General features: G+C 40.0%; 1 protein-coding gene across 7 annotated transcripts in view; it reads left to right on the top strand.

Moving 5' to 3' along the window:
- The first annotated feature begins 693 nt into the window (after window positions 1–693).
- garnl3 (GTPase activating Rap/RanGAP domain like 3) overlaps window positions 694–27818 on the top strand; it is a 79426-nt gene continuing 52301 nt past the window's right edge. For 4 of the 7 annotated variants that reach the window (XM_075455159.1, XM_075455161.1, XM_075455158.1 and 1 more), the window contains exon 1: window positions 694–1231. In XM_075455159.1, coding sequence (XP_075311274.1) covers window positions 1134–1231 — 98 coding nt within the window. In that variant the 5' untranslated portion in view covers window positions 694–1133. Of the gene's footprint in view, window positions 1232–23364; window positions 23674–27818 lie in introns of those variants that run through there. The other 3 variants (XM_075455163.1, XM_075455162.1, XM_075455160.1) reach the window with 2 other exon arrangements.

The following is a 27818-nucleotide window of genomic DNA, read 5'->3' as shown; positions in this document are numbered from 1 at the left end:
GGAGGACATGATCAATAGTAGGTGGGCAGTCTGGTTGGTGTATGCATATTAATCCCTCTTCATGCGGTCTAAATTATCCATCAAATGTTGGTGGCTTGTTTCTGTTAGAGGCCGGGGCGCTGTTTGCTATTTATAACTTTTCACGTCAGACATCTGTATCTGGTACGCAAAATATTTTCAGAACAGGTAGGTCCTGAACTGGTTGGTGTCAGCGGTTGTAATCCCATTCCAAAAAAGGGTAGCGTTTATTATGTTTTCACATGTCCTGATTAGTGTCCTGATTAGAGCTCAGTGTCCATGTGCTTGTCTTGCTCCCTTATGTTACTGTTGTTTCCTGGGTGGTGCACCCAATGATTTAAGGCCAAGTTATTTACATGAGTCCTCCAAACTTGTGCAGATATCTTGCGCTTCTCTTAGCCTATGACTTTGGCAAAGTCAGACAAGGCAGCAGACATGCCCCTCATCTTAAACGTAAGTAAACAGGATCCATAGTTCAGACTTTATTGAATTAAACAGAATACCTATGTATCGTGGGCTTTCAGCTCTCGTTTAGGCACTTTCTCTTCTTTCATCATGCTCATAGTTGCTTAACTCAACCCTAAACAGACACACAAACACGCACGCACCCACACGCACACACTTAGCCTAGTGTAATCTAACATCTCTGTCTCTCCTCCACGGTCGGTCTCATGAAGTCACTGCCCAACAGCCACTCAGTGTCGGGCTGAAGCTCAAGGAGCGCTATCTGTGAGCTCCACACAGTTCAGGAGACTCCTCAGCTCCGTCCGCTAAGGGTGACAGCTGCAGCAGCCCCGTACAGCCTGCTCATATGGAAGTACCACCATCCCCGAAAACATGCACCACTGAAGGCTTCAACGCGCTTTCTTTTGTCTAACCGAAGGAGAGGAAAGTCGGAAAGCTCACTTTCCTTCCTCCGCTGGGGTAAACCGCGCGTCAGAGGAACGTTTTCTATTTCTCAATTTTTGAGCTATCTTTTTTTTTTTTTTTTTTTTTTTTACCCTTCCGTCTCTGTCTGCCCACTGCTCGATTTTTTTTAAAACATTTTTTTTACTTTTTCTCTGCTCAACCAAAGCGCCGTTGTTTCTTAGAGTCTACCTGCTCGTCCAGCACTCATGAATTCGGATAAAGATGTGTACCTCGGCAGAGACAAAGGCATCATGCGGAAGAGAGCCCTGCTCCTTAGGAAGGGTTGCAGCTTCGAGATAACCAGGTAGGTCCTCTTTTTGATCGCCCTCTGTCTGGGACAAGGGGGGCGATCAAAATGGCTCGACAATCCCATAGAAGCAGCGTTCTCAGTCTTGAAGTGGCACTTTTCACAATGCCGCACAATGAGTTTAAATGTGTCTTTCGCCTCGTAGCCCAGTGATCTATTGTGGCCAGGTTTTGCCGTAAGTGCGCGCATAGAAACTGGGAGAAGAGGGATATCCCAACACGGATACGTATGTCTAAAATGAGCGTGGTCGTAAGATTGTTTTCGATTAGCTCCGTTATGACTAAAAATACACCTTACCTCGCCGTTCGTTTACACCATCGTTGTTATTTTTGTGATCTGAGAACCGCGCAGTCACATATTTCATCGGACCGTGGATGGATGCGTTACGCACGGGCAAATTTCGTCTGCACCTGACTCCGCAATATTGACTAAGTGGAAGTCCATCGTCATTTAAAAATGAAACTCGGGTGCTGATGGGGAATACAATGAAACGCTATATTTATGTGAGCCATAGAGGGAAAACAGAAAACATGAAAAAAAATAAAAGGGCATTACATGATTTGGCATGAGATCACTGGATGTCTTGTACCAGGGAGGCACAGCTGGACAGCAATAAGTTCAAACACATTCTGGGGAGACAGACACATCAAGGCAGGAGGTCCTGGTGACAAATGGACCGCATAATGTGCTGCTGGTATGGCTTCGCTGCATGGAAGGACTTGTTTTCTGAGATATGTAGCCTCCTGTGGGCACTTCCACAGGAAGACAGACTGACCTGCTCTGCAACCTGCTCCCTCTCTTCATGCGGTCTGAGTCATCCATCAAATGTTGGTGTCTTGTGGTCCAGCTTGTTTACATGTAGTTTCCCAGTATTCCTCTTGATGACACTGTCATGTGAAAAAGAAAGAGCACCCTATTTTATTTAAAAGCAGGACATCAATAAAAACAAAAATCATGTCCTCGTTATTTATTTGACTAAAACTAAGTCAAAATGCAGAAGCACTGTGTGAAAAGCTAAGTACACCCCATAATTCAACAGCTTGTAGAACCATCTGTAGCAGTAATAAATGGAAGTTATCATTTTCTGTAAGATGTTGTCAGTCTCTCACGTCATTGTGGACGAATGTTGTCCCACTCTTCTTTCCAACGTTGCTTCAGCTCATTGAGGTTTGCAGCATTGGTTTATGCACAGCTCTCTTAAGGTCCCACCACAGCGTTTCAGTCAGGTTGAGATCCGGACTTTGACTGGACCATTGCAACACCTTGATTCTTCTCTTTTTCAGACATTCTGTCGTAGATCTGCTGCTGTGTTTGGGATCATTGTCCTGTTGATGACTTTTTCATGACTGGTTTCAGCCAAGCTTTAGCTGTCAGACAGATGGCCTCACATCTGACTCTAGAATAGAATATACAGAGGAGTTCATGGTGGACTCAATGACTGCAAGGTGTCCAGGTCCTATGCCATACTTATTCAGTCTTTTTCTAATTGCGCTGTCATGAACTTTAACAGTTACAGTGCTAACTTAGGAAATGTAGCTCTTGGGGTTTTCACAGTTTCTTTAAGCGCTGTGCAGTCTAACCTTGAGGTGAACTTGCTGGGACGTCCACTCCTGGGAAGATTGAGAGTCGTATTGAATGCTTTCCACTTATGAATAATCTTTCTCTCTGTAGAAAGATGGATTCTAAATAGTTTGTACATGGCCTCATAACCCTTCCCAGATTGATGGGCAGCAACAGTTGCTTCAATAAGATCCTTGTTGACGTCTTTACTCCTTGGCATTGTGTTAACATACAGCTGAATGCACCAAACCAACAAACTGACAAAACTTCTGTTTTTTTGTGGTGGTGCTCACACTCGCTGAGTATCATTTAATCAAGTAAATTTGAGTAGCAGCACCTGGCTGCTATTTACCCTCTTAATTCCTATGGAAGCAGTAAAGACCAACTAAGTTTTCACACACTGCTTCTGCATTTTTGGTTTAGTTTTTGTTAAATAGATAATGTTTTTGATCATCTGAGGTTAAGACCTGGTTGGGTTCGGATGATTTTTTATGCCCTGACGTGTAAAACCTTCATAGATGAAAGAGGGTGTACTTTCTTTCTCATATGCCTGCAGTTCTCTTCCCCCAAGCTGGGGACTGTTTGTTTGGAAATTCTGATTGCGTAGCTCGGTTACAGTGCATCATCTGATTGTTAATGGTAAATATGTATTTTTTTGTGTTCAGTTATATTTGTAAAAGTTTGCAGAAAATAATAAAATGGCTAAAGTTGCATACATATGGCTGGATCAGAATATTTTATGGGTACTTGCCGAAAATAACCCAAACTGGGTCCATTTTGATCCAGTTGTTTTCTTTGTGAGTGATAGTGGATTGATTGTTTGTCTTTCATCTTTAAACCCCAAAATATTCAGTTTATGTTAATATGAGACTTGATAAAGGTAGATAATCGTTCCAATCAAGTCATCTCACCACTCCCACCTCCACTCTAATTTCTTGCTATTTCAGACAGTCTGCGGAGGTGTGCAGCAGTGCAAGATTACTCACGGATCTCACTCCATTGCTCTTATGGTGGACCACTTTGTCTCACTACATGTGTGATGGTGAGACTCGTGTGCCTCCAGGCTGCCAGGTCTCACTTTCCAAATAGAAGCACGGACAGTGTTCAGGGTGCTCTGTGTGTGCCGGAGTGAGATTTGGCCAGTTTAGTGCCAAGTGAGCGCTTACTTTTAAATTTACACACACCTTCTAATTAGCCTGATCTACCCTGCGTAGTGAAGGAGCTTGTACCTTTGTCTGTACACTGTTCACCCAGAGTCACAGTGAAAATCTTCCTGCAGTCTGTCTCTCAGGCACAAGCGGTTTAACAGACAATCAATCAGAGCTGGGCGTGAAGTGCGACTGAACGGGGAAATAGATTCTTTGCTGTAAAGAGAGGATAGGAAAGACACTCAAGGAAAGGGCTGCTGCTGAGAGGTCTGTGTATAATTTATTGTGCTGCAGAGATGCATGGCCATACACACAGAAGACCTTGTGACAGCTTCATAAGTACACTCGCTGTATATTAGAAACCTGCTTTCAACACACGCTGGCTGAAGTGTTTCCACATGCCTGCCTGTACAAGTATGTCATGAAGTGACTGTATTGAGACATTGATCTGGCTTCTTTTCCATCTCCAGGCAGCAGACAGTCTCAGTATGCAAGACATCTTCTTGCACTTAAAAGAAGGGCTGCAGCTCATTTCTGTTTTATCATCAGTCCATCTGAATATTCTCATTTTACTGTTCGATGTCAGATTTATAAAGTGGTGGAAAATGGCCATAATTTTTTTTTCCAAACATCTTGTTTTATCTAGCAAGCTATTGAAAGCACAAACATTTCCCAAATATTAAGTATATAGCAACAAAATCCCCTCAATGGATATTCTGATGCAAATGATTATTTGCATTTTTGCCACAGAGAGAATGACTAATGAGCAATTAACTGATATTCAAAATAGTTAATCTGTGGGTCAAGTAATCCATTAATTGCATAAAAATCTAATTTAGCACTGTACAGCTGTCATGATCTGTTCTAATCTTCTGAAGGTAATCTGTTTGGGTATAAGCACATCACATTATGATTTCCAACTGTGTTTTTGACGCCGTTTGATCGTGACTAAGCCTTATCTTACAATGTCAGCAAACTGCCAGCTGGCGGGTATTCTCAGTGACAGCAGGTAGCTGCAGAGGTGCAGGAGGAAGCAGAAAACGTGGACGGACAACTGGAAACAGTGAATGTTTTTCCTCCATTTTCCTCCACGGTGCCGGATTTGCTGATTGAAGTTGGATGGTTGTACAGATTATTTGCTTATATTAGCTTTTATTATTATTATGTAACACCCCTATATTTATCAGGGCTTAAAGGGAAACGTCACCAACAACTTTAATGTGGGGGAAAAACTTGGGATATTCCTAAAGATTAAAGTGGTAAATTCCAGAAGAACTTAACAAGAAATGAATAAGACAAACTGAAAGCAAGTGAAAGTCAAATATAGAGCTGGCACAAATGGGGAGTCAGTTCACTGATGTCCCTTTTCCATCACAAGTAGTAGCAAAGCTCGACTTTTTATTTTCAGTTTTCCATTAGTACAACACAGTTGATGCTTCTTTAAACACTACCTCAGCCGTCTTAAGTGAGCTAATGTGAAAACACAATAGATCACTAACTCAGGGGTCCCCAACCTTTTCAGCACCAAGGACCGGTTTGGTTCTGCAATTTGTTCCCGCGGCCCGGGGGGGGGGGGGGGGGGGGGGGATACTTTTTTTTTTTTTTTTTTTGTACTTTACGTTCAACAGACATTACATTTAGCAGATGCTTTTACAAATTAGGATTTGATGACAGACAGACAGTCATCATTGAAAAAAATAAACGTGCACAATCGGCCTCCCATAATGCAATCTATGCAGTTTCCAAGTATAGAATCTAGCGAGTGAAATGAAAGAATTCCCGATTTCCATGTCTTTTAAAAAAAAAAAAAAAAAAATTTTTTTTTTTTTTTTTTTTTTTTTTCCCCCCCCAATCTCACGGCCCGGTTTCGAATGTCTCGCGGAACCGGTCCGCGACCCGGTGGTTGGGGACCCCTGCACTAACTGATCAGGAGGGAATCTCAAGTAAGAACAACGTTGCAAAATAACGACATAGCATAATCTTTTAGCAGCGGGACTGAAGTCCTGTGCAGACATAAACTAAGTGCCAGAGAAGTTGTTTGGAAACTGTTGTACACAGTTACAAAATTTGTGGACACAGATGGCTAAACAGAAGTAGTGAATATTCTATTGTATATTCATGTGCATGAAAATATAAACCAAAGAATTTACGCTTGGCTCTTTTATCTGCTGACCAGAGGTGAGCTCTTACTGTTAGTCTAGTTTTGAGAAGCTTGATTGCTTTCAATGTTGGTCGAACTAACTCGTTTACATGCATTTTAATAATCCGTTTTTGGTCAGACTAACACAAATATTGTTCTCTTTTCATTTTTTTAAGTGTCATTCAAATGCGCTAAGAGATTCCTGGTTAGGTTGAGGAAACAAAAATGATGGTTGCCAAGATGAGTTGTAAACAATTTACAGTAAACTGCTTAGGGCTTATTTGGTATACCACATTAATCACATACACACACACTTACACACACATACCAAAGAAAAAGGGTGTTGACAAGGAAGACGAATGATTTGTTGAAAAAATGTAAATATTTTTGATTCTGCTGAATCAGTTTTCATCCACGTTAAACAGTGTTACAGTTAAGTGGAGGGCTCCTTCAAGAAATATGACCTTACCAAGCCAGTGCAAAAGTAGGCAAACACAAAGCATGTTTTTCGCCGTCAAATCTTGGGCTTCACAGAAGGAGAACTTGGACATCCTCCAGGAACAACAAATCCTAACCTAGTTTGAATCTCTTTCCATTATTTTCCATAACGATTGCTGAGTGTCTGATTGTGGAGGCTGCTTGTCACTGAAGTCTCTGCTGATCCTGTGTGAATGAGACTAGGCTACATGGTGATACTCAAAGGAGCCAAGAAAGCACTGGCTTGACTGACCACAAACTGGCAAACGAGACAGTGCCAGAGAGACAGACAGGACTTATGTGAATGCTCATAAACCAGCAAACATTCAAGCTTTGAGCACACAAGGAAGATGTTCTCTGATGAAGCCAGTATCAGACATCTGAATCTTTTCTAGGAATCTAACGGCAACATCAGCAAATTCGGATGTGGTGGAAACTAGCTTCGTAGTGTGGAGTCTTTTGGTTTGTCATCAATATTTCTCAGAACATTCGTGGTTCATTTCAGGAAAGGAATGCGCTGGCAGAGAGCAGTTTGACTCGACTACGAGGAAAGAAAAGCCAATTCATCCTCCAGCTAACAATGGGTGATCAGAATACGTTACTTTGGTTGGATGTTGTAACACAAACCTAACGAATATGTACAGATAAGGAGTTTGTTTAAAATGCAGGTGGGAAACATTTGGTTTGACCTGGATATGGTTTTTAAAAGTATGTTGCTCATTAATCACCTCACTCCCATGTCATGATGTCTTTCAATGCACGCCCCCATTCACTTATTAGGCAAAAAGCTTCTCACAACAAAGCAGCGATAACTTCACCTGCAAGCGCATCCCCGTTAATGATGCAGGAGCAGATTGTCTTCTCATCCCCCTTCTCTCCCTCAGTTTCTCACTTGAACGGTTAATTGAGTTAATTTGCTTTGAAATGCTATCAGTGTCTTCATTTTGCCTGCTGCCAAACCCAAATGTTTTGTGACTGCAGTTGCCGGGAGTGTTTCTCTAGCTTGCAGCTCCTCAGATTGGCATGAGACTGGATCCAGATGTAGCTGAAGTATGCCATGCTGCGTTCACAAGTTTTATAAGTGAACATGAGATGGAGCAGCGAGCATATGCATCTTTAGTTGTTTTTTTTTTTAAAAAGGGAAATATGCATTAGGGCTTGTCCTCTTGTGGTTTCCTGTTAAAGCTTTTACAGAAGCTTCAAAGCTTTATGGAAATGGGGAACATATGTCTTGAATGTCAGTCGTGTTTTTTGATCGAGGAATATACAAGCAAATCATGGAGGGAGCATGATGTGCTCTCTGGGCTGCTGGGTGTCCCTCTGCGTTACAGTCTGTTATAAAACACCCGTCAGGGAGTGTCATTGATGAACTGACTGACACTTCTTTAGGGAACCCCTCTGCTTTTCATATAGTAAATTGTCTCACATATAAAATGTATTGGTTATTAGGTTTGTGTCTGACATGAGAAAATAAGTTCGTAATGTAGACGGTATTAATTCAAAATCTGAAAGATGTGGGTTGCAGTTCGATCAATTTATGTCTTAATTGAAGAATTGACTCAACACATCCTCTAAATTAAACAAGGTATACATCGTTCCAGCCCTTTCTCAGAACCAGATCATCAGGTATTGCGTTCCCTCTCAAAATTGGTGTCATTTCTCACGTATCCACAGGGTGTCCTTTGCTGTGACGTACTGGCTGCAGAAATATTTTACATGTGGAGCAAACACCACCTTGTCAAAGAGCAACGAGTTCTGCATTAGAAGGTTGACAGGGTGGCCGCAGAGCTAAAGTGAAAGTATTTTTTTCTTTTTTTCTTTTTGTAGATCAAGGTCGACTCCCGGCTGAGACCAGTTTCTCTCCACTTACTTTTAAGTGAAGGCTGAGGTTTGCATTCCTGTGAATCATGTTTCTTCCTGTTTAACTCCCCCTTTGGCAACAATTGTTGGTCAAATTCAGCAACAGAACTGGTTATGATTAGGCTATGATTAGGATCATGGTTTCTCTCACGCTTACTATAGAACAAAAAAAGAAGGCCTGCACGAGGGTATCCAACGTATTAAGCAGTGGTATTTGATGAGCTGGGATTGAGACCAGGCTCCAACAGGGCAGCATTATTTCCCTGGGCCTCCCAAACAGTTGGGCTTTACAACATGACAAAAGAATGGTTATGGTAGGGTGAAGTGTATCTAAAAAATGCATTTAAGTCATATCATCATCGCAATATTAAATAATTCAACAATGGTAATTGTTGGAGCTATTTATTCCTTATCTTTCTTTACTTTGAATTTTGTTCAAATTTATTCTTGGGTTACTTTAAATTTTGGGGGGTTATTTACAGAATTTACTTGTAGGTTAATAATTGTTTGTTTTTTGTTTCTTTGTTTTAAGTTAGGCAGAAGAACTGTGGGTCCAGTCCCTATAAATATAGGGAGTGGTATAGGACCAGGATGGATTGGGGTGGGGCCTATGGTTTTTTACCAGAGCAGGAGAAGCAGCAGAGGACAAATAAAGGTTGTATCTGTATTATTTGCTTGCCAGCTGGAAAAATAAACCGACAAAACGCAATCTTTAGGTATTGGACATTGGACTTCTCTTTTGCCTGCGTACGAAACCCAGTTCAGTAGTGGCTTGTTTCAACTTATAAGATGTTTGATTTGACAAACAATCGCCACTACAGTAATGCATATAGCATATTTTCCTGATATCATGCAGCTATAGCTGATATTCATGGAGAGAATTCAGGTGTCTGCCCTATGATGTTGGTACTGTAATTGCTCCCTTTTCATCAGAGTAATACCAAGGTGACGATCCTCTATCTTTCGGAAAAAAGGACAGTTAGATTTTGGGAAATAAGCAAACAAAAGAAAGAAATTAAGGTCACTTTGTAAGTTTTTGTAACGCCACACTGATTGAAGACATACAGCTAAAGTGGTGGACAAATGGTTACTTGAAAACCATAACAGCATTTTGTGGAGTCCAGGGGTCCGTTTCACGTAGCAGGTTCAACCAACTCTGAGTCTATTCCTGATCTCTGAGTTGATCTACTCTGAGATAGAAAACCCTGAGTTTTCGGTTCCAGAAACGCTGATTTGAGTGAGGTTAATCAACTCTGAGTAAGTTCACCTTGAGTTTAGCGCGTGCACCACAACTTTAAAAAGCCAGCATCAATGGAGCCCCGATTCGACGAGTCACCTTGGCAACGGGGAAGAGGAGGGGCTACGTTTTTCACCAACCTCGAATTGGAAATCTTAATGCGCTCATACGGCGAGTTTCAATACGTTTTTAGAAATAAGTGCAACACCGTTGCAGCAGCAAAAGTGTAAGTTTAAATGTATTCCTTTGCAATCACAATAATATTACAGGGAAACTGCTTGAATGGTAGCCTATTCATTTATTTCATTTAGGTGCAATCCCGCAGGGGAGAAGCGCTCTTGGCAGCAGTTTAAGATGAAATATAAAAACATTGTTCAAACAGGTGAGACCTCGGCATGGAGGTACCTCATTTTGATCATGTTTTACACTGTAAAATAAATATTAAGTGGCTATTTGACTGTGCAGTTGTTTTATTCCCAACATAATGCTGTTTTCACACACATAAACTATGTCTTCTCATCTATACCATCCATCCATCCATTATCTATACACCGCTGAATCCGTCAGTCGGGTCGCGGGGGGGCTGGAGCCTATCCCAGCGGTCAATGGGTAAGAGGCGGGGTACACCCTGGACAGGCCGCCAGTCCATCACAGGGCCACATAGAGACAAACGAGACAAACAACCATACACACTCACAGTCACTCCGAAGGACAGTTTAGTCATCATCTATATCATGTTCTGTTAAATGATTAAGCCAATTTAAACTAACACAGACTTCTACTGAGCCAACAGAAAGAAGGCAGATGCCCGTAAAACCGGTGCTGCCCAGCACCACCACCTCTAACGGGAGGGCAGTGGCTGAGGGAATCCCCGGAGGGAATCCACCCCCAAGACACGAGTACCTTTATAAAATATAATAGGCCTATATATGTCTTTTTTAAGCCTATTCATACAAATATTTATTTGTCTTTTATGTCTTTTTTTTCTTTTGTCCCAACACATTCTGATGGTGCCGCTCAAAAAGATAATTGTCTGTAAATGCAAAAATCTATGCGCGGTCTGATAACCATCTCCGACGAATATTTATTTCTCTGCGCAATAATGCTGCACCTTCATCCACGGGATCGTTGTCAAAAGGACATGTTCGTGAAAAAAGTTGCCTCCTACTGTGCCTAATGGACTTCTAGAAAAACTCGCTCTGCTGACTGAATGAATGAGGAAATCAAATGGGGTGTGTGGCTGAAAGAGGGCGGAGACAGAAAGAAACTCAAGGTTTCTTGAATAAAACCTGGTCCCGACCAGGTTAGGTTCAGAGAGTCTGTTACTCCGGTAACTGACCGTGAGGTTAAGTTACCTCTCTTTGTGAAACAGGCTAGAGTTACCCCTTTTTCTCGGGGTTGAGTTACCTTTCTTTGTGAAACGGAAAACTCAGGGTTAACCTACTCAGAGTTTTCCCTAAACCTGCTACGTGAAATGGACCTCTGATCAGTATCCCATCCAGACTGTGAGTGGAACTGAAGAGCAAAGTAATGACAAGGAAGCCCTCCAACTTCAAAGACCGGAGGATCGACATAGAAGAGTGGTCCAAAATCAAAGTTAGAGCCAGACAAAAATCTTATTGGCAATGATAGGAATTTCTGTGGTGCAAAGAAAGGCACTCATGTGAGAAAAGTAGAAGAGGAGCTGAATAATTTTGAACATGTTTTTACATTTTTATGAGTGTTATCACTAATACTTTTAATGCAATATCTCACTGTCTTTCATGATTTGTTGTTGTCATTTCCACCCACCAGAAAAAAACCTGAAACATAAATCAAAATTTGGCATGGATATAAATGATTTTGGGCCTAATTACAAGTATTTATGTTTTTATTTGTATTAATGCTGGTGTTTTCTATCGGTCATTTGTAATGCATTCAAACTGATCCCAAAATGACAACATTTTTTTTTCCGATAAGCTTACAATAACTTGTGTAAGTCAACTATAAAGTATTCACATCTTACGAGCTAGAAATAGAAAGTTTTGACATTGTAGATTTAGATTTTTACTCTGTTCATCTTTCTTGTCAAAACCTGGCACTTACATTACCCACAATGCATCACAAAAAAAAAATCGCGAATTGGCTGCCAGCAGTCTGCTCTGAGATTTAGGTGTTCCCTTTGCCAGTTCACACAGCTCTCTCTTTGAAACCCCAAACAGCTTCATACAACATCTTTTCATACAGAGAACAGATCTATAAACAGACCTTTATGTGTTCTAGAAATGTAGAATATTTAAGCAACTATGCAAAGTGTGTTAGACTAATTTTCTGTGAAGTGATTCGTTAGTTAGTCCCATTTAATCTCTGGAACAGCGTTGCTTGCTTGCGCAGTCTTTGTGCTACATTGTTTTCATTTGTCTGAAACTCCATAGAAGGTTGTAAGTGGGGAAACTGAAATAGGCTGGTTCTGCTCTGCTTAGCCGTACAGTCAGTCCCTCAGTGAGTTCTGGTAAACACTGGACTGTAATCACTCCCATATGTGGCTGCATAGCTCAGCGCAAGGCGGCACAGTTTGGCCATGTGTACAATGCAGCGCAGCAGGCTCATTTAGGCTGAAAAATAGACCCAAATTACTAGAAGAAAAATACAAAGGAAAAAAAATCCTTCAGTTGATTACAACCCTATGTTAACTTTTACTCTTTGACTGGAAACATCTGCTTCCATTTAAAGCTTTAAGACATACCTAAACATTAGAATGCACTGTGCACTGCTCCAGGAAAGCTCGAAGGCTGGAAAACCATTTCCCATTATAGTTGGCAGGAATAGACACAGTGTAGTGAGCTGAAGATAAAGTTAGGTACCGGTTGAGATGTGGTCACCTTGAGCTGGGGCACGAGCCACATACTCTCAAAACTTATGATGTGGGGAGTGTTTTTTAAAAGTTTTCTTCTTAAAGTTGTGTAAACTTCTTTTCTATGACCAAAGTCACTCAAACCAAGGTGAAGCAAGCTGAAAGTGAGTGTGAAAGTGCTAGAGATTATAACAGAGAGATCAAAGGAAGTGTGGAAGCAGTCAGAATATGTGTGTACACTGTACACTGTTTCACATCAACCCACTGCTCCCACCGTAACCTGCAAAGGGAGAGAGACAGAAGGAGGAAATGGAGCCTATGAAGAGTTACTGTTGTACATTTTTACCCTGCGGTTTGATGGGAGGCCGGCCAAAAAAACTTTCTCTTGGTCAGATGGTGAGAAACAGAACAAGACATGAAAGAATGAAATGTACTGAAGGGTTTGAAAGCGCTTGCAGACACATAAAGGCATACTTTCTGCAGATGCTCTTGACATTATCGTATAAAAATGCTGTATTTAAAATGGAGTTTCCCCAACTGTAGGCCTCTTGCTGCAATCCTTAACAGATTATATGATACCTTGATACTTCTTTTTATACATTCCCAATGCATTTTGGTTTGCACATAAATACTTTACATATATACAACAGACAACACAGCGGCTTAGCCACACAAGAAGCAAAGATGGAGATAAAAAATAAAAATAAATCACTCATTTAACCTTCTACTACAGTACTACTCTTCCACTCTGTATCACCTTTGAAGACACTGTCATTTTAACACCCTCTCACTTATAGTGTGTACTGATGAACAAATGAGGAACTAAAGTGTGTTGGCAATGTTGCAACTAAGAGTGGGAACACCCTCTCAGCAAGCTGAATAAGCAACAGTAGGACCCAGGGCCAGAAAACAGTCAAATACTGTAAATGTGAATGTTTAACAGTTCAAGATAACCTCCTGTCAAACAGGACTATGTTTGTAGACATTCAGGCTCTGTTAGGCCACACTTTGACTTGAAGAGCTTAACTGTAACATCAGCTCGCTCTCACACTCCCTATTAGGCTACAGTTGCTAATGAGTAAGTGTAATAACAAATGTAATGACAGATTTTCCATAATGATCATAATAGTTTTCATTAACTTTTATATCAAGAGCTGGATTAAACTTCCATAAACCGGACATTTCTGTAATTTCAGGTTTCTTTGAGTATAATCATGTTGTTTGGCCCGCTTCTTCTGCTGTGTTCTATCAATTCAGTTTATCTAAATAAGGCAAATTCACAACAGAAATAATCTCAGGGTACTTTACAGAGAAAGTAAACCAGTACAAATTCAATTGTAATGATGAGACCTGAGGAGAAAGTTAGCACCACCAACTGTTCATCTCGAGGTGCTTCACCTAATATTTGTCCAAGCGCAGCTGCATGTGATCTTCTATTTACCCTGGTGTCATGGATAATGGAAACAATGTGATCGGGTTGTCCCAAATATCAGTTTTTGGTCTCTGTGTCATTTTTGGTGTGTTGGTTTCTGTCTTTGATTTCTTAGTCCTTGATCTGGTTTAGTCCTTTTTTTCGTGCTGTGAATTAGTTTTTGCTCTGTGTTCCTGTTTGGTATTTTGTTTGTAGTTTTCTAATTGTATTCTGTTTTAGTTTTCAGTCCTCTGTTAGATTATGTTTTTATGTTCTCTGTCTTTACCCCTAGATTTCCTCAGTCATCTTGGTTTTGTGGCTTGGTCTCATTTCACACCTGTTCCTGTTTTTCCTCCCACTTGTTGCCACTCAACTCATCAACCCTCCCAGTACTTATAGTTCTCCGGTCAGTCATGTAATTTTCTAGATTGTTGTACGTCGTAGATACTGGTTGAGTCTCAGTTTCGTGATTTCCCTGTAAGTAAGTAAGTAAGTAGTTAGTTAGTTAGTTAGTTAGTTAGTCATTCGTTCCTGCTTTTCTTTTTCTTTAGTTGTTGGTTCCAGACTGTTAGATCTTTTTCAGAAATGGAAGCCAGTAGGGGGGCTTAAAAAGTCCCTACGTTGACCGATAAAGGTGCTTGTTGAGGTTAAGTTAAGAGTAACGCTCACTGCTGTGAGTTGCAGGGCAGTTGAATGGCAGACGTGAGCTGAGATGGCACGCAAATACAAACATTTTAAAAATGTCCAAATCCAAAAACCGAAGAAAAAAAAACCTAGGGCTGGGCAACGATTAAAATTTTTAATCCAATTAATCTCATGATTTCACTGATTAATCACGATTAATCACATTTGTACGCAAAATCCAAAAATTGAATCAAAAGTAATGTATAGCTTTTAGCATTTAGTTTTATTTTAAATGTGCTGCCATATGAATGAAAGTGTCATAACATTTGTTGTGCAAACACACTTTTAACATCAGCATTTTTATGTAGTTTTTATGTAGAAGCCTCGCTCCACTGTCTGTTTCCTTGAATGACTTGCTGGTATCAGTTGTGTGTTTTGCCTTTAAGTGATATTTTAGACTGGAACTACTACGGTGATAAGACAATTCAACTTAGCAGTGTTTACAGATGACTTTGGTTCTGTCGACTCCACCGTCTGGAAGAACTTTAGAATGAAAATGGCCGAGTAAAAGTTCCGTACCTTTCTCCATGTTTGGTGGATCCGCCAATTACTTTCTTTTCCGATTCCGCAGCAGACAGCAACAGACTTTTACAAAATAAAAGCCTGTGAGCAACAGACTTTTACAGTAATTAAATAAATAATAAAACCTGCGCTAATGCGCAATAAAATATTTGTCGGAGTTAAATAATTAGGGAGTTAACGTGATAATAACGAGTTAACTTGCCCAGCCCTAAAAAAAACACCTGAATTGTAGATTGCTCTGGTCCTATTGTTTGGCATAACTGTGGGCACGGGGGTTTTGATGAAAAAAAAAAAATTGTATCAGTTAATTGTGCACTAAAAGTTGATAATTGTGACAAATCTATGCTTGCGACAGCTGTGCTGTGAGGAAAACCTTGCAGATGGTCACAACCTTCAGTAAATGTTCAAATTGAACATCAAAATGAGGAAATGTGTGATCTCTGCCCCTCTGGCAGTGGCATAATTGTTGGTGCCAGATGGCAGGTTTTGAGCATGTATTAAACTGTTAATCTCCAGGGGTTTTTACACACAGCAGTCAGAACTCAGAACAGTACAAATGAACAGCAGCTCTGCGGATGAAAACACTGCTGAGAGGTCAGAGAGAATGGTCAAACTGGTTTGTTCAAAGCACACGGAACACTCGCACCAAGAAAAAGAGGGATGAATAAAATTCAGAAACGTTAATAAACTCACACATTTAAAAAGGAACAAGTTTGAAGGCAAACTGAACAAAAAGCAGTCACTCAGTCCAAGCAGGAACTACACAAATAGAAAGGTAGTGTCATTGAGAAAGGATTGGAAATGAATGGACCTCATTCAGGAAGAGGGGGCTTTGTTTGCAGGCCTTTATGGCTAGAGCCACAAATATACAGAAAGTTAGGTGAAACTATCAAGGTAATTGAAAAAGATGGGAATAAACTCAAGAACAGGAAATAAAGCAAGATATTTAAGGAGGGAAACCTTTTACAATAGTTATAAATGAGAAAAACTAAAACCGGGCATAGGAATAGGCTCCACTTTATTTACCATACTAATTTTTTCTACACCATTTAACATGACCGAGTCCATCAGAATAGCATTGAGATGTTCTGTATCAGCTGATAAGATGTAGAAATGATGATGACTGCTCTAGAATCAAGTTGAATCAATATCATCAAGAAATTGACTGTTTTTAGAGTAAACAGATGTTTCATTCACTTTGTTGTTACCCAAAATAGCTCATTTTTTTGTGTGTTTTTAAAAAATAATTCCTTCCAATTTATCTGCAATAAACACAATAGCCACAAGGGGGCGGCATACTACCCCTGTAAAATACTGATGTGGTGGTATGATAAAGAGGGGAAAAGGATATAATAACAAATATTCACACAGTCTGCCTACAATGTGAGCTTATTACAAAACAGAAACTGTTTAGTAGAATCATGGTGACTTCTTTGTAACTATTTGAAACAGTGTAGAAATGCCATGCTTGATACATTGGTCACACCTTTCAACAAGTATGTGCATTACGAGGAAGTAGCATTCATGTGGAGAGCAAGTGGAGTCAGCAGAGGTCTTCATTCAGACAGACACAAAGCTCACTGTTTATCTTTATGTTCTGTAACAATTATCTTTCCTTCTAATTCAGTCCTTTTTCTATACTGCTCATTTGAAAAAACTTATATAAAAACATATGTCTAGTCACTTGTGGCCAGAGATTGCCTGATTATTACAGACAAAAGGTTAATTCAGCAGACTGCAATAAATGAGACCACCATTAGCAATTGCTGCAACCTGACATAGTGACATTTCACAGAGGCCACGTGGTGACTTGTTGGCATTTGAGACAGCAAACAGGCCAAGGCCTGAATCCAAATCGTTTGCATGTGTGTGAGTATATGGGTGTGTGTGTGTGTATGTGTGTATCATTAGAACAACACGTGAGTGGAATACAGCTTACTGCTTGCTGAAAATTGTGGAAAAGGATCTTTGAAATTTCAAACTTGAACAGAGATCTTCTTTTATCCAAACAAAAGTCCCAATTTTTTTTTTTTTTTCTGCACTGTGGAGAAGAAGATGTAACAAGATGATATTTTACACTTATGCATGAAATGAACAAGTTAAGCAGTTTTTTAAAATAGTGCTGATTCATTTAATGTGGACTAATTAAACAAACTATATTCCAGCTCTGCTCCACTGTAAAGCACGGGTGGAATAAGTGATGGCTAAGTTCCACTGAGTAGCCCAAGAAGCCTGATAAGAACCCAGTGTGCTTAAAAGCTATACAAAATAAAATGTCATATGTGAAGTTTTATATCTTAATGTGGCCACAAAGTGGAAAACTAAGCTACAAAATGTTTTTGTTTTTTTTTAAAGAAAAAGTTTGCGTTTCACAAAATGTCGTCTTTTTAGATACTGTTGCTTTATCTCTGTCGTTGTCGTGTTTTCTGAAAACACTGTTGCGGTTTTGGTTAGGTTCCGTGTTTAGGGGTTTAATACCTCAGGGCCACCCTAATATGAGGTATGACAGTAAAAGTATTTGTTATGCAGAAAATGCAAATTTTCAGATACTTAACATGCAGAAAGGCAGTTGTGGGATAATTTATGTAGAGAAAAGAAGATAATCACAATGATCTTACAAAGAAATATTTGAAGAGGCACAAAAAAAAGATGGCATCCCTCAGTAAAGATTTTTAGTTTATTTCCAGTATTGTTAAAAAGGTAAAGCTGGATGACTTCCTGAACTCCTTTCCTCCTGCAGGTTCATTAAAAAAATGTACAGGCCTGTTGATTTGCATGTTGCATCGTGACATGTGTGACAGATAAAAACCCCATTGTGTTGGAGTTTGAAGCACCTTGTCATCCACTTTGCATAACATTGTGTGCAGTGTATTTGTTTTTACTCATTTTCATATATTCCCTTTTAAAGAAAAGACTCCTGATATAATCTAGTGTCAGTAAGCGCACATCCTTTCATCATTTCTAACAGTATGCATGAAAGATGCAGTGGCGTTCTCTGTGAGACTACAGAGCCAGAGTGGCAGCTGTCCAGAGAGAAGCCGGTGTAGCTCAGAGGAATTATTGAGTCGACAGCTCCCGATCCGCAACGTGCAGCCTCATGCACTTCAGCTGCCGACGGCTGCACCTTGCAAGTGCCTGAACTGACACAGTGTACCTGTGCACCACAACATCAGTGGCATAAACACATGGACTGCAAACCCACGCACAGTAACGCTCACACCTACATTTAAATCCCTATCTTTGAAGTTGCATTTGTCTGGGGATCAAAGAGCCTGGGATAGTCCAGCACTGCCAGGTTCCACACTCATGCATACAACAACATCGAAGACTGAAATGTAGAGGTTATTCCTCTTCCTGATCAATGCTGACGCCCTCACAAGATACAAGGGAAGAAGAGTATTGGTCATTTAAAGGCACAATGTTACTTAGAATCTTTTTTTTTTCATAGAAGCAGCTGAAACTATGTTGAATCTATTAAAAATCAACCCACAAATTTTGTAGAAATCATAATGTGTGTTATTTATTTACTTCTCTTTGGTGTGCATAAAAAAAAAAACTATGTTGAATCTATTAAAAATCAACCCACAAATTTTGTAGAAATCATAATGTGTGTTATTTATTTACTTCTCTTTGGTGTGCATAATTGAAACCCAAACAAGCTAAATGAATTCCCTTCCTCATGAAACATTTGCAGGCCTGTAACTTTGAAACCTGCTTTGTGTTCATCGATGCCAGGAATCCTTTTGCAGATAGATTTTCCATGACATTACCCCCACCTGCTGTCAGTCTAGCTTGTATTGCTCATGGTCAAAAACTCTAAAGAAAAGCATTATTTTGATAACATTGCTGCTTGCACTTGAAGGACATGCTCCATATCTGTGCATTTGATTGTAATCTAGAAAAAGAGGTATTCCACAATTGTGTTCTACAGAAATCAAGTCCGCAGGGTCCCAACAACTTTGAGAGTTCACAACAGCTTTGTTACGCAAACCCGAAGAATGTGCAGAAACAAGATGGCTTTACGCAAGCTCAGCATCTTCTGACAATAAACTGGATGAATCAGGAAAAAGTCGACTTTGTTTAAGGCCTGTATGTGTTTCAGCAGCACACTCTTGTGAGATCTGGCAACACAAACGTCTCTTAACACAGTAAATCTAAATATACCATCTATGTATTCTACATTCACTCATTAGCCCATGTAACTCTAACCAATACCATCATGCAACTCGCATCCAAATGTATTCTAGTCCATCTTACACAATGTTAAGAACACTTTAACCACACTTTCTTAAGGGAATCAAAGTCAAAGGCTTTTCGTAACATTAGTGTAGCTTGACACGTGTCATTTTGATCTTCGGGATCTTCTGCAAACCTTACCAAACTCACAGAGTACACCACCTGCATCAGTCTTGCACCAGTTGTCAGTACACAACTAATGTAACCTGTGTTTATGATTTCAGCAACTCATAAAATAAGAACATTTGAGACTTTTGTGACATTTTTAGATAATTTTCACAAACTTAATCCTTTAATCCTAAATGCATGGTTTGATTTCAGCTAAGGACCATTTCTGTTTGTTTTCTGTCTTCGTCCTCTATGAAATTTACAGCAAAATATGTCAAAGAGGTAAACTGATCTGTTAAGTGAACATTTACACAACTGTATTCTGATGGCTGACATTCTTAAGCGAAAAGTCTCAGATTGCACTTCCTCAAATGTAAATATTTGACTTTTTAAGAACCAAACCGTTTCAGTCCAACGAGAAAATAATCACAAGTTTATTTGAATAAAAACAAGTTGCACAATTGACAAAGTAAATCATGTATTTTGTGTATTTTTGTAGATTCGAGCCTTGTTTTCTCGTGCGGAATTGGTAGATTACATACATCTCCTGAAGGAGGTTGTGATCACATTACACCAGCTCTCTCTGTGCATAACAGTGTAGTTACGTATTCAGGATGATTGCCCCTAAGCTACATTATCAGCTTGATCTTAATAGAGGAAGTCTTCCCCATTTTTACTTCCCCTCGTTAAAGAGTGACCTCATAAACATTTGCAAAAAAATAGGTACTATAATGCAAAGGCCACGGGGGCCAGTGGGTGGCAAAGTGTGACCATAGGAGGGTGTGTGATGAAGTTGTGTTATGTAAGATTTATGACTGTTTCTGTGCGTGTGACTTATCCGCTTCTAAGCTCTAATTGGAGTCAGAGGTGTTCAGGTGTCTCAGGTTGGTTGCTTGTAACGCGATCCTGACATGAGCCAAACAAAGCCTTTGTTTTCGCTGTTCTCCTTTGAAAAGGCTTCATTTTTGTCGAGGCTCCAGGCTTTTTGCAGATTCCAGTTGCATTTCAACGTGAGCTATATTTAAAGGTAGTCACATTTAGAAAGAGAAAGGAAAAAAAGTAAATGTCATGTGTGTTGGTAGCTTTAGGTGTTTCCCTACGGTGTGGTGAACCACAGAGGGGGGTTTCTATTGATTAAAAATTAATGAGCAGCTGAGTGCCGTGTAGCCTGAGCCAAACATTCCTGCACTCTTTTATGTTGTGAGCGTGTGTGTAGACTGAACTGCAGATACAGGCTGTGTGGCTAAACTATTGAGAAGGTATCAGATTTACCCAAGCTCATGTTTCACCTGCTGTCTTTATATGTGTGTGTGTGTGTGCGTTATTGCTGTGTGTGTGTTTGCATTGAAAAGATGGAGTGCACAGAATCAAGAATTAAGGTCCATCATGACCTGTTTTTTGTCATGTCCTTCTTTTTACTTTGTTGATACTCTATGTCCTGCCCTCATTGCTCAGCTCTGCTGTCCTTGTCTGCTCCATTCTTTTTTCCCACATGCTGACATGTGATACGTATTTTCTGTGGCCACAAACTATTGTGTTTCATGTTTGCAACATTAAAATGGGAAACTGTTTTTCCTATAACACTGTATTTCAAATAGTTTTTGGTGACTGAAGTGCTTTCCACTGTCCACACAGTTCTGAGATCTATTACTAATGCAGTTCCAACATGAGAGCTTATTCTGTTATTCTCCAAAGACACATTTTTCATCTTCAGTCAAAGCTAATTGAAGCCCCGGTAGTCTGACTTTACAAATTAAGCGGTTTGGTTTTGAACTGCAGACTTTTTAGAACGAAATGTCTTCTTTCTTCCCCTTATCCGTCAAATGCAACTTAGCAAGGAAACTTGCTAAGTATTGAAACTATTGTGACAAATAAAATGAAGGGAATTCAAACTAAAAGGTAATTGTGCGGCAGTCTTCCCCATCATTTACTGTGGGATGTCATTGAGAAGGGATTTGTTTATATCCAGCATGAGCAAGGGAAAAAATTCCATCAACCCACTCTTTCAACCCAAGTAGATATATATATATATATATATACATAAAGCCGTCTTTTTTAGCACCAGTGTCTCAGTGACACACCTCTGAAACCTCACATCACATATTTAGAAAAAACATGTTTCCAAAACTTGAACAAACATGGACATTTTCCCAACTCTAACAAAGTTGTTTTGATGCCTAAACCTGACCAAGTATACCTGAAGCACCACATGGTTTCTTACACAGACCATCTGGGATGTTTCTTGGCAATTTTATTAAATACTTAGCAGGTTGTTTGATATAGCATCTGTCTATCGCTAGCAAACTATCGCAGATCAAATCAGATCACTGCAGTACTACAAAGCAAAGCCAAGCAGTAAATATGAGCCACCTTCGTTGACTAAGACTCACAACTAAGACTCACCTGTAGCTGTCAGTACATGTTGATGAATAGAAACCTTTGTGGCCCAATCAGAAAACTCTGAGCCTGAATTCTCTTGTGATTCTGATCTTATGTATAGATGCTTCACATGATAAGCCAACAACCATGTGACTTTTATTTCACCAAAATCTAAACAACAATTCTTTTGTGCCTAAACCTAACCAATGGTGCCAAAGACAAAGCTTATAAATCAACCAAAGACTGTTGATTTATAACCCTGGTTGATAAGGCTTACATACATGCATGTCGCAAAGCGGGTTAAAAAAAACATAAAATGGCAATTTGAGAAAAGCTGACATTCTGCATATCTGTAGTTTTTATGTAGTCTTTAAAATAAGGAAATATATATAAATGAAATAAAAATGAATGATAAACAAATATCAGTGTAACACAAAGGTGATGAAGGTTATGTTTTGTGTGGCATAATTCTGCGTACATACCTGTGAATGTCGTAACTTTCTTAGTGCGAAATACGCAGAGTTTACTAATAACCTTGAGAAAGATTTATATTGATAAGGTAAAAAGAAAATACAACATAGAGTTGATATGATGAATGAAAGAGTGGATGAATGATCTCATTATTGTCTGGATCTGTGGTTGTGAGGGACATTTTTGAAGACCTGAGAGCACACTGGAGGCATTGACTGGTGAGAATCATCAACGCCAAAGACACACAGAGATCAGTGTTTCCTAAAGAAGAGATATCTAAGAATCTCTTGATAGGAACATCTTTTAGTTTGCCAGTTTAGTTTTACAGTTAATTGAAAAGCAATCAAGCGCTTTGTTATTACATTTGCCCCTGGCACCAAATAGAAGGGATAACTACCTGTGAGAGGGAATAATTATGTAATTATTGTTTCTATTCACAGATAGTCAGCGATGTAATTAGGAAACGATTGAGTAACCAGCCAATCTTTTCATAAAAGTTGACTGGAAATGGATAGTAACACATGTCATCAGATCACTAAAGGTAACCAGGTATAGTAAATATACTGATATCATATTACATGATATGATTATGTTGTCAAGGATTATTTGCTTACATGCTTAGAACATCCTAAACCTGAATATGGCTGACAAGGAAGTGGAAACTGCAAAGCATTAACCGTCTTTGTAAGATTAATACTATCATGTTGCACTGACCAGCAGAGGCATTTGAGAGTCATTAAAGAGAAAATACACGTTTTGATCTTGCTTATGTGCCACACGAGATGCAGCTCAGCCTCACTTCTACTGACATCACTTTGCGTTCCAGGTTACTATCAAACCCCTGCGTAATTAACGGTGATGTTAAAAAAGAATAAGCTGCTCTTAATGGTGGGGGTTTTTTTCTCTGCAGAACCTCTTACAAAAAAAAAATGAACAAATGTGTGGTGACTTGAAATGCAACATTGATGTGTGTGTGTGTGTGTGTGTGTGTGTGTGTGTGTGTGTGTGTGTGTGTGTGTGTGTGTGTGTGTGTGAGAGAGAGAGGGGAGGGGGGTGTAGTCAGAGAGAAGAGAGATAACACAGTAAACACGCAGCTCCTGTGGCAGATCCGTTCCGCTTCATCATAATGCAGTGAGGAACAGTTTCGTGCTGAGAGAAGAGCCAAAGGGAGTCGGACCACCAACCGGTTTGTGATCAGCTGTTGTCGGAGTTTGCGCAGCAGTGATGTTCCTGCGCTTTTAGCAACAAGAGAAACATACACAGAGGGGAAGAGAGCACCGGTTTGTTGTCGACTTGTCCGCTGGACTGACATCGCATGGGGACATGAACAGTGTGGATCCAGCCTCTAACAAACTGTTGACTTTCAATCAGCGGTAAAAAGAAAAGAAAAAAGAAAACAAAAGAATGAAAAACTAAATCCTGCTCATACCTGTGTGAATGCATGCATGCTCATCTGTTGAATGCATATTGCTCTCTGTAATATCCCTGCAGCGTTTCATGCAGCCCAGAGCAGATTAGAATGAGCTGAACACCTGCTCCTGTGTACAGACCGTTTGTTGGTGCGCTAAGTGCCTCATTACGCTGTTGGATCGGTTAATAATGCTGACGTTAAGTGACAGTTTTGCTTGAGTTTTTAATACTTTATATGCAATGTGAATTATTTGTTGAGCTTTTACGCGTGGATTGCTGGAAAACTGGTCACCACTCGAATCTACAAGTCTCAGTTGGAAGTAATTACGCTTTGCAACAGTGTCGGCCACGACAGCTTTTAATTAAACTACAGAGCTGGTTGATGCGCAGTTCAGACTATGTAGTTTTCTACAAAATGTTTTTGGTCAACTGATCGGTCCTTTTCTCAGACAACAGGCATTACTGTGTGTACACGGAAAAATGTGAATTATTCATGTCCTGCTTTCCAGTTCAAGGTAGAGTGGAGGTGCATACAGCCCTGGAAGTATGACAGCAGCAGAATAGCGTACGTGGCCGCATTTAATTCAGGCATCTGGCTGAAATTGTGCAGCTTAGTTCAGATGTAGTTCAAGGTTGGCTTGTTGCTGCTCTCTTCCAGCTTCTTATTGCCGGATCCGAAAATGCCACCACTGCAGCTCTTCACCAACTTAAAAGTAATGCTGGAGAGCTCTGGGCTGCAGTGACAGTTAAATACACAGAGAGGAATTAAAATGTAAGGGTTTTATGGCGCTGGGCTGCCAAAAGCAGAGGCACTATTTCTACTCTGGAACATATGTGTGGTAAGATAAGTGCTGAAATGTTCATTCATCAAAGAAAATGTTGTAACGACTTATCATATTGCTGTCATGGCATGATTTGTCTTTTTTGGTCCCATTTTGTTTGAGAATAGTCTGCGTCCGGTTCGTAGAGTTTTATAGTAACACCACTGTTCCAAAAACACTTTGTGACGTATTTTAATAAGAAGAATTTCGAGACTATGACTGAACATTTTAGGAGGAGCAGTATTTAGACTGTGATCATACTGTAGTGCGTCAAGCAGCTGTGCTACACAACTGTAACATGTTCTGGACAGTACTGAATTTAGGTTTTAGTGAGTATTTTGTTATAGTTCCATTATTTGATCCATTCCAACACATCCCGTTCAAAAGCCTTTGAAATGTTTTGCGATTTCTTAGTTTTATATCAAAATACCTTTTTTTTCTTCTTTTTAAAAAAAAAAGCTTTTCAATCCCAAAAGCATTGCTTCTACTCTTGGTACTGGTACATGTTTAGACTTTTCGATAAAACACAGTCTGTCACTTTGTGGACTGGTTAAAGAGTCATTTGGGTTTATTTTTGAGAAACACTAGTGAGTATAGTGTGATGAGTGGCTGCATGATCCATTCTTTCTAGCATTCCAGTGGCTATTGTCCATTGTGTTGTGAGGTAACCAGCACTTTTGAAACCTTTCCCTGTACTCCATCACTGAGGGCAGCAGTTGCGTATTAAATATCCGTCTTACCCCTTTCTATTTCTCTTTAGTCTAAGCATACAGAGTTACCTTTCGTTGGCTAACATCCCTTATGCTGCTGGAAAGTGGATGTCTAGACACTGGAGTTCAAAGTTCATGTTATAGAAAATTAAGAGCGGTTTGAGGGCAGGATAAAGATTTAAACTGTGATTCAATATCCTGTCACTGAAAATCTGATGCGGCTTGTTTGGAGTTTGTCACAGAAACACCAGGAACTCTAACACTCTAACACTAACAATGCAAACATGCAGAAATGGGAGGTCAGAATTTCAGAGTTCCTTATCAGAAATTCATACTTTCAAGACCCCACAAGTTAGATTTTTGAAATCGGAAAATCGGGGACAGAGCCAGGATTAAAAAAGAAGATGAAAACAAAGTTCAAATAGAGAGGATTGATATTGGGAACCCCGCGACCCGACCAACAGATTCAGCAGGTATAGAAAATGGATGGATGGATGGATGATATTGGGAACTAATATCGTGTTTGAAATAAGTTTCAGTCCTTGGTTTGCTTGGCTGCAGTAGATTTAGAATTTCTGAACACCAAACTCAGACGTAGGGAATAATATTTTATAGTTTCGAATGCTCGTACAAACTGTTCTTGAAATCTGAGAATGTTTTGAGATCCAGCAGCTCTGTTGACAAGCACATGTTCCTCAACAGTCAAAGCACTTTAATCCCTCGGCTTCTTCTACCTCTTTAATAGGTGTGAGCACAGCTTGAAAGTTTCTTATCTGTTTGGTGTGACAGAAACCACGTTGAGCATAAACAGCTCTTAGTCCACCACCGGCTACACCTCTTACATGTGTTAAAGTGGCACTCTGATTAAAAGTGAAAAAGCTAAAATTGGACAATGAACATTCTCCAGAGTACACAAAGACACCTTCACAGTCTGGGAACAACACATTTCCTCTGGACATTTTACAGCCAAGTGTTGGGGTTTTGAAAAAGAATATTCATTGGTTCAAAATTCCCCAATTCAAAGCTTTGGTGCGTGTTGTAGCGGGGGGGGCAAATTAGACCACCTTTCAATTATTCCAAGTTGAAATACTCATCCATGAGCACCTTCAAGCATTGCAGGAACTCATGAAACATTAAGGGAATGGCTTCACTGGGAGGTAGAGTGGTTTTCATTCAGGAAGGTGGGAGGGGTAATATCACTCAATCACCTTCCTCCAAGATGCAGCCTTTTTCCTGACCCCCGCTGTCAGAGGAAAAGTAAAGGGTGGGAAAGATTGTGACCTGGGTGCTGAGTAGAAGAAAAGGAAGGCTAAAAAGGTAGAAGCTGTGATGGTGTGTGTCAACCTAATGACCTTTGCGCACAGGAGGTAAGACTGAGGGACGAGAGTGAGTAAGGAAGCAGTAATGGATACATCCTGTTGTACAGACACAGAAATGTGTCCTTAAAGCTTGAGTGTGAATTATGTATTAACAGCCTAACTCTGCCCTCAGAGAAGCCTCACCAGAGAGGGAAAAGTTGGATGGAGACAGAAGCAAAGTGGGGGATGTAGGCCAGTAAATAAGAGGAAGCAAAAAAGCACTTTGACAGTCAGATATATATGCAAAGAAGACATAGGCGGAGCCAGAGTGTTTTTACAGGGATGTCCAGGCTGAGGCCATTACTCAAAATTATGGTTGCACAGAAGCCGATGTCTCATTATTGTTTTTCTGTTTGGCACATGGCTGTAGGATAGATAATCGATATTTTAGAATTGAACAATTTTGGAATTCTTATATCCGCCTCTAGTGTTTAGTCATAGTAAATCTATTAGATTTATGTGTTTCATTTGTTTTTAATTCAGAACACAGGTCATTAGTGTTTTGGACTTGGACCTTGTTTGGAGCTGGAGTAGGATAGTGTCAGGTGGTTGGGAAGGACTGTTTTGATAAAGTCTGATTGACTGAAAAAAACAGAAGTTTATGCATGTAACTCCAGTTGTGTGAGTACATGAGCAGCCTTCTGAAGGATGCAGATTGTCAAAGGTGCCTTGAAGTTTACAAGTCTATATGTGTTTTGTAGAATTGTAAAATGCTTCTGAACAGGTTCCCAGTGTTATGTGGGACATGCTTTTGGGTGACTGGGCTGTTTCTGTGTGCTGTGAGGTCCCTGCACACTCTGTTCAAGACCTGTGATCACATACTCAGCAGTAAGTCAGACCTATTCAGTCTGGGCATTGAACTGCACCTTATCTGCACTCCTGTTTGTAATTTTAATGGACCACATTTCAAGGCGTTGCCATAGTGATATTGTCACCCCCAGCATGATGATAGGGAGGTCACATCTTTGCTTTTTGCAGATGATGATCTTCTTGCACCATTGCCGGAGGGCGCCCAGTGCTCACTTGAACTGTTAGTGGCTGAGTGTAATGCAGCTGAAATTCTAATCAACAACAACCAAATCTGAGGTCATAGTTCTCGGTGGAGAAGTAGGGCATGCTCCCTTCAATTTAGCAGGGATAGTCTATATCAGGTGTAGAAGATTAAGCATCCCAATGTTTGTTGAATAGTGGCAATAAAAGGGACTATTTCTCTTGACTT

Source organism: Odontesthes bonariensis, chromosome 22 (genome assembly GCF_027942865.1).
Source record: "Odontesthes bonariensis isolate fOdoBon6 chromosome 22, fOdoBon6.hap1, whole genome shotgun sequence".
NCBI lineage: Eukaryota > Metazoa > Chordata > Actinopteri > Atheriniformes > Atherinopsidae > Odontesthes > Odontesthes bonariensis.
Note: the sequence above shows the minus strand (reverse complement) of the source record. Positions and strands in the feature narration are given on the sequence as shown.